The sequence below is a fragment of the Lupinus angustifolius genome, unplaced genomic scaffold (assembly GCF_001865875.1).
Source record: "Lupinus angustifolius cultivar Tanjil unplaced genomic scaffold, LupAngTanjil_v1.0 Scaffold_1_786, whole genome shotgun sequence".
In the NCBI taxonomy this organism is placed as follows: domain Eukaryota; kingdom Viridiplantae; phylum Streptophyta; class Magnoliopsida; order Fabales; family Fabaceae; genus Lupinus; species Lupinus angustifolius.
The window spans coordinates 1,630-9,837 of record NW_017716104.1 but is presented as its reverse complement, the minus strand read 5'-3'; the positions used below and the strand labels follow the sequence as shown (position 1 = coordinate 9,837).

The 8,208-nt window shown below is 33.1% G+C and overlaps 1 protein-coding gene across 1 annotated transcript; it reads right to left on the bottom strand.

The window, feature by feature from the left end:
* Window positions 1-1,262: 1,262 nt before the first annotated feature.
* LOC109337034 lies at window positions 1,263-1,925 on the bottom strand. Its single transcript, XM_019573895.1, has one exon. It carries the CDS (start codon window positions 1,923-1,925, stop codon window positions 1,263-1,265), a length of 663 nt encoding a protein of 220 aa, XP_019429440.1.
* Between the last annotated feature and the right edge of the window lie 6,283 nt (window positions 1,926-8,208).

Below are 8,208 nucleotides of genomic sequence, written 5' to 3'. Positions count from 1 at the left end.
TATTATATTGTAGTCTTGTCTGTTCAATCTGAATGAATGTTCATAATTTTTTTTCTATATGTGTAATATATATCATTTTAAATAAAATACCAATTTTACTTACCTATTTTTTATATTTAACTTTTTTCCTTTTTCATAAAAAGTATTTTAAATTACCAGCACTAACTTTATAATAACATTAATGATATTATTGTATATGCATATACAAAATCAAATATATTATTAATTATGGTTCTGATAATTTCAAATTGTAATTCAGTTACGCATTTCAAAATTTAATTTTCTTATTAGAAAAGTTTTAAGATTTTACATCAATTGGATATTTATATTTTCATATTTATTTTATGAATTAAAATTATCTGAGCATTATACAAATACTAACTAATTTTTTTTATTACTAACTCTTATACTGAAATCCGTGCAGGTCTATCTGCCTTCTTAATTCAGTGAATTTAATATTACAGATTGATACTTTCATACATAAAATTTATATATACTGAAATTGAAAAATAAAAAAATATAAATTTATCATGACTGATAAATCATAATGACAGAATTTTAGAGATGCTAGAATTTAAATTGAAAACACAGATTATTAGAATAGAAAATATGAATAACCTAAATATGTCGTGTTACTGATAATTTCTTACGTTAATAATATATATACACACTACTATTTATACAGACATTGTCATTCCTTCTAACATTTATTTTTAATTCAACAAATTCAATATTATTATTAATAAACCTATAATAAATTTTATATAGACTAGAATTTTAAAAATAGAGAATGTAATCTTTATCAATAGTGATAATTGTTAAATATATTTTTAGTTAGAGTTAGTTTTAATTATTTAGTTTTTATTTTTCATGTATACGCATTTTTTTTTTAAAGCAAGGGTGTCAAAGCACCCACTGATATATTACCAATAGAGAGGCCAAACAGAGGAAACCATTACATATTTTTGAACCTATAGTTAGGCAATAAGTATCTATTCCTATGGAATTCCGTAGCAAGGAATGGAGGAACCGAATTCCACCAAGAGGTGGTTCTAGATTTAACTCCGTAGGAAGCTAGTCTATCCGCACAGGAGTTTCCTTCCCTGAAAATATGAGAAACCTTAAGCCTCAAGGAAGGAATTATCCTCTTGCAATGCTCCTAGTAGTTGCTAAGCTTCCAAGGAGGATCTTTGTTGACCTTGACAATCTCGACCACCAAGCTTGAGTCACACTCCAACCAAACCTCCCTCCAACCCTTCAAGCTAGCTATCTGAATTGCCATTATTGCAGAAAAAAAACTCAGCAAAAAGAGAGTCTTGAATATGAAGATAGGTAGCAAAACACCCCAACATGTCCCCGTTGTTGTCCCTAAATATACCACCACCTCCTGCGTGACCAGGATAACCATGGGCAGCACCATCAGAGTTGATTTTGATCCACCCTTGAGAAGGAGGAAGCCATCTGACTTTAGTGATGGCATGAGCAAGAGTATAATGAGGAGAGCAATTGAATCTTGGAGTTGTAGAAAATTCAAAAAGGTTAGTATTAGCAGCCATAGTAGATAGGCTTCCAGTGAGGGAAGTATCCCTTTTTATCATGTCACAAGCTTGCCTAAAACCAACTGTTGTATCATCAAATCTTCTGTAGTTCCTGCAGTGCCATATAGCCGAGATGGTGTTGACTATACTAGCAGTGACAACCAATTTGAGTTGAGGGCTCCAGTTAGATTGGCACACCCTCAAAAGACTCTGAATAGAGGAGCTGTCCAAAGGAGAATCAATAATGTTTTCAAGCCAGTGCCATAAATCTAAAGCAAAACTACATTCAAAGAAAAAATGATTAGATGACTCCTCTGCAGCATGGCAAATGGAGCAGGCAAAGGCCAGATGGATGCCTCTTTTTTGAAGGTTGACATCAATAGGCATTTTGTTATTGTGCAGCCTCCAAACTGTGAAGGATTTTTTTTGGGGAATGTAGCTTGACCAAATTTTCTTACACCAATTAATTTGAGTCTGCCATGGCTTGAAGAAATTGTATGCATCTTTCATACTCATGCCACCATCACTTGAATAAATCCAAACTATCTTATCATTTTGAATATGATTTGTAACATAAATTTTAATGATTAACTGCAAGATGGCAGGGTACATAGTGGCCATCCATGAGGGGATTAGCTAGTGATTCTCCTGGATAAAGTCTTCAACTCTTGCATTCAAAGAGGAGTGAAGCTGCTAAGGAATCAGAGTGATAGCTAAAGGACTACCTTGCCAGTTATCTAGCCAGTAATTTATGCTAGCTCCATTACCAACAACCCATCTAGAGTTATCAATTATCATAGTCCAAACTCTTTGATATCAGGCTAAATGCATGACTTTACATAGGTTGCCTGCTTCTGACTAGCTCTGTAGAACTTGGCTCTGTAAAAACAGGCCATTCTTGAGAGGAAGACTTCATACCCCAAGCAAGTTTCAGCAGAGAGGCTTGATTCATTTCGGCAATTGACCTCAGACCAAGACCTCCTTCATTAGTAGGAGTTCAGAGCTTGTGCCAAGCCACAGTGACAAGCTTTTTGGTGTTAATATCACCTGACCAAATAAAGTTTCGTATGCTTTTGTCAATAAATTTCAACAGAGAGCTTGGCCAGGAGTTAACTTGAAAGCTAAATGTCAACATGTTGTGGATAATGTATTTAACCAGCTCAACCCTGCCCATGATGGAAAGAGATGAACCTTTCCACTTAGCCAGCTTGAGCACAATTCTATCAGCTATAGGTTGAAGGTGGATGACCCTAGGCTTCCCTTTGAATATAGGAACTCCCAGGTAAGAGAAGGGGAGGCTGCCCATAGAGAAACCCAACCAAGCAGAAAGGGAGGCAATCTTAGCTGGAGTAGCTTGAGTGGAGAAGAATTTGCACTTCCTTGGGTTGATATATTGACTAGAGGCTTGAGCATAGGCTTCAATGAGCTTGTTTAATGCCAGAATGTCTCTCTTGATTCCTTTGCAGAAAATGAGGATGTCATCATCATATAAAACATGAGAGGGTGTAGATATTTTCCCAGGGCCAGAGATGGAGTGATTTTCTCTTCAGCATGTAAATTGGCTATACCCCTGCTTAGGACGTCTTCTGCAAGACAGAAGTGAAGGGGGGATAGGGGGTCTCCTTGCCTAACACCCCTCTTACAGCTGAAGTAACCATGATTTTGGCCATTAACAACAATAGATAGCTTAGCAGATCCCAAAATGGTGTTTACCCAAGCAATGAATTTGCTATCAAATCCGAAAGCCTTTAGAATATTGCTTATGAATCCCCAATCAATTGTATCAAAGGCTTTCCTAATATCCAGTTTAACAGCTAGATTCCCCCCAAAAGACTTATGATCCAGCAGATTGATGGCTTCAGAAGCAATGCAAATGCAGTCCTGGATATGTCTACTTTTGATGAAGCCTTTTTGATGACTAGAGACTATTTTTGGAGCAATGATGGCCAACCTATCAGCCAAGACCTGTGTGATCACTTTGAATTGAAAATTGGCAAGGGCAATTGGTCTAAAGTCTTCAATCCTATCAGCACCAGGGAACTTAGGGATCAACACCACAGAATTAGAGTTCATATTGGGAAGAATCCATCCTTGAGCAAAAAATTGGGAGACTGAATTGCACACATCAAGGCCAACAATGTCCCAAAACTCCTGAAAGAAAGAACCACCAAACCCATCAGGACTAGGGGCACCATCACCATTCATACCAAAAACTGCATTTTTAATTTCTTCAGGCATAGGAGTTTTAGTAAGCATACAATTCTGATCCTCAGAAACCACCCTGGGCACCACTGAATTGATCAAGTCATTGTGTTGGACATTGTTCTCAGAGGCATACAACTCTGTGAAGTAAGACAGAGCATGACTAGCTATTTCATTCTAATCTAACAGGATTGTGTCCCCCTCCTTTAACATGGTCATGGTCTTGGTTGAATGCCTTATTTTGGCTAACTTATGAAAGTAAGAAGTATTCATGTCACCCTTGGAGTACCAATTAATGTGAGCCTTTTCTTTCTAGAATTCTTCCTCAATTTTTAGAGCATAAAGGAGCTCCTTCTGAGCCATATTTTCCTGCTCCCTGAGGTCATGATCCTCACCATTGAGATTTAAGCATTGCTGAATATCATTGACTTTACTCAAGGCAGCCTTCACCCTAAGGTGAATATTACCAAATATTATATTGTAGTCTTGTCTGTTCAATCTGAATGAATGTTCATAATTTTTTTTCTATATGTGTAATATATATAATTTTAAATAAAATACCAATTTTACATACTTATTTTATATATTTAACTTTTTCCTTTTTCATAAAATGTATTTTAATTACCAGCACTAACTTTATAATAACATTAATGATATTATTGTATATGCATATAGAAAATCAAATATATTATTAATTATGGTTCTGATAATTTCAAATTGTAAGTCAGTTAGGCATTTAAAAATTTAATTTTCTTATTAGAAAAGTTTTAAGATTTTACATCAATTGGATATTTATATTTTCATATTTATTTTATGAATTAAAATTATCTGAGCATTATACAAATACTAATTAATTTTTTTTATTACTAACTCTTTTACTGAAATCCGTGCAGGTCTATCTGCCTTCTTAATTCAGTGAATTTAATATTACAGATTGATAATTTCATACATAAAATTTATATATACTGAAATTGAAACATAAAAAATATAAATTTATCATGACTGATAAATCATAATGACAGAATTTTAGAGATGCTAGAATTTAAATTGAAAACACAGATTATTAGAATAGAAAATATGAATAACCTAAATATGTCGTGTTACTGATAATTTCTTACGTTAATAGTATATATACACACTACTATTTATACAGACATTTTCATTCCTTCTAACATTTATTTTTAATTCAACAAATTCAATATTATTATTAATAAACCTATAATAAATTTTATATAGACTAGAATTTTAAAAATAGAGAATGTAATCTTTATCAATAGTGATAACAGTTAAATATATATTTAGTTAGAGTTAGTTTTAATTATTTAGTTTTTATTTTCCATGTATACTCAAATTAATCATTCAATACTCAAATTTAATCAATACTCAAATTATTTAATACTCAAATTCAGTCATTCAATGAATGAAATTCATATTATTTTTTCTGCCATTGATTTTTAACATGATATTATAGCGTAATTATTGTTTTGATAGCTTTCGTTTATATTTGTATGAAGAACTTCCATCTCATCTTACTACCAGGAGCAAGAATGAAGAGTGACTACCAAAGTTACAACAAACTCGAAAGACCAAAATCTTCAAAGATCCAGAAAGCACTTTCTTCGTCTTGGCATTTCATCAAACATATCATTCTTGCATTTTGCAAACCAAAGAACTTTTCTTGTCCCTTTCAAAAAATTTATTCATAATTGAATTTCCAACTCATGGTCACAATTTTCATCTACAATGCCATCATTTAATTCATTAAAGCCAACGCTTTGCCCTCCCAACATTGTTGCGTCTCTTCCAAAATTGTCAAGAAAGAACATGTCCTTTCAACAATTGCGGCTTCAACCAAGTGGTTTCTCTCACATCCTCAACCCTTGGAGCACTCAACTTGGATGATCACCAACAACCCATTCTCACTGAAACAACCATTGTTTCAGAATCGAAGAAGGTTGTTCTCCATAAATGTTCACCTGTTCATGGTGGTGAAGACCCAGAAGTTATCAATGCTTGGGAACTCATGGAGGGTCTTGAATAAAGAGTACCCATTTCAACTCAACTCAAGAAAACCCCAAAGTTGACTCCTTTTATTAGCGGTGTGGGTCACCTCTTGTATTCACTATACCTTTTATTGTGGAAGCTTGTTCTTTCAAAATGTCATCAAGAAGCTTGATTTCCTATTGTTAAGTGCGAAAATTACCTTAAATAAGGAGAATAATTAAACATATTTTAATCTTAATTAAAAGTCTATATAAGTGTTATTCATAATATATATCGAGTCAAATACTTGCACCAAATTCTATGACTTGTGTTTTTATGATATTTCAGGTGATTATAGGCTAAAATGAGCAAAAGATGTCAAAGGAGATCATAATTCTAATCACAATCTTTGAAGATAATGGTTGAACCATCTAATTATAATCATATTCTTTTAAGATAAGAACTCAACTACCTAATCATAATCATAATCTTTGAAGATAAGGAAAATGTATGGAAGATTAGAATAAATAGGAGAGTAGCTATGAGTTGAAGGCATCACCCATCATTAATGATCATCACTAAACACCTCTTAGAGGAGAAAATATTAGGATTGAGACAATAACCACTCTAGGAAGCTTGGAAAGAAGAAAAATGTCAACCAACCATGGGAATGAATAGCAAAATCCTTTTGTCTGGGGTTATATATAATTATTTGAACTTGATATGTTTATTATGACTATTTAATTGTTTAATATTATTCTGTTGTTTTTTGCTTTGATTATTTTATTCTTAATGTTTGTTTTGGTTTGATCACTGAATGCATGATCTAAGGTTTAAAAATGAGTAATGATAATTTCTATGTTTAAACTAGATGTAGATTATATCAACTAGTTACATATTGATACCAAGGAATAGGATTAATTGAACTAGCTATTCTAACACTTATATTATTATGATTAGATGATTAATTTATCAAGGAATTGAAAATTAGTTTATATAGGCATTTGATTTGTTGAGTCAAGGAATTGATAAATAGATAAGAATTGGTGGTGGGGAAATCATAGAAATAATCTAATATGAATGTCATTATTATTTGTTTATTATGTTCCACAAGATTACAAAATCAAAAAACAAAAAACATATTATTTTTTAATTCCTTTTTTATTTCTTCCAATTTATTTCTCTTGACTAACTAATTTGTGGTGGAAGTGTTTTTTTACACTTGTTCTAGCAAAAAGAAATAAGAAGAATGTTTTTTTCTTATTTCCTTTTCATCTCCTACAAGAAGAAGCCCAGACACAACAATTATTGACTCTAAGAAATCATGAGGCACAATGGTCTAAGGCACCTCACATGTCTCAATAGACCCCCAAGAACAGGAAAGTACATTGCAATATATGCAAATCTTATTCAACTTCTATATGTTAACCCATTTGTAAGACTAGACCACGAAGATCCATATTTTCACTTGGTTACATTTTATGAGCTATGTGAAATTTTTGGAGTCTTGGAGGAAGAAGAAGAGTCATTGTTGTTGAGGTTGTTCACATTCTCTTTTATCAGAAAAGCCAATGATTAGTTATTGGACTAACCATCGTAAGTAGGGACAGTTTGGAATTGGTTGGAGGAGACGTTTGTGAACCATTTATTCTTACATACCAAATTCATGGAGGCTAATGTAGTAATCTTTGTTTTCTCTCAAGGAGCAAATGAGGCTTCATGTGATGCATGGGATAGGTACAAATCAATGTTAAGGAAGTGCCACAATGACAGTTTCGATGAGCTAACACAAATCTATATTTTCCGGAATGGACTGCAACAACAATATAAACTAATATTGGATGCTACAACAAGTGGTTCATTAATAGAAAAGAGTTATGAAGAAGCCATAAAAATCATTGCAGCGATGGCCACTAGTGATCGACAATGCCAACATGGGAGAAGAGTATTGGAATTGGGGGCTCAAGATGCATTGTTAGCTCAGAACAAAATATTAACTCGACAAATAAAAAAGCTAACTAAGCAGATAATAAATCTTCCATAACAACTTAAAGGAATGCGAGAATTAGCAACCAATCAATCACTTCTGAGATGTGAAGTTTGCTTTAGAGACCACCCCATCAACTATTATTCTCCACCAATTTCGCATGAATAGGAAGTGCAATACATGAGAAATCAACAAATGTACGATCAACAATATCACTGCAATTATCTCATGGGAGGCAACCAACTATAAACACAATCATGGAGGCAAGATATAGAACCTTCAAATAGACAAATGTCACATCAATTATATCAACCTCCACAAGAAGAAAAGTATTCCAAAATAGAAGATACTTTGAACCATTTCATTGAACTCACTATGGCAAATCACAAGAATATTGATGTATCTTTAAAAAAATAGAGATTCAACTTGGAAAGTGTGTGCAGAAGAATTGCCTCTACTGCTATATGTAACAACATGGACAAGTGTAACACCGCGAAT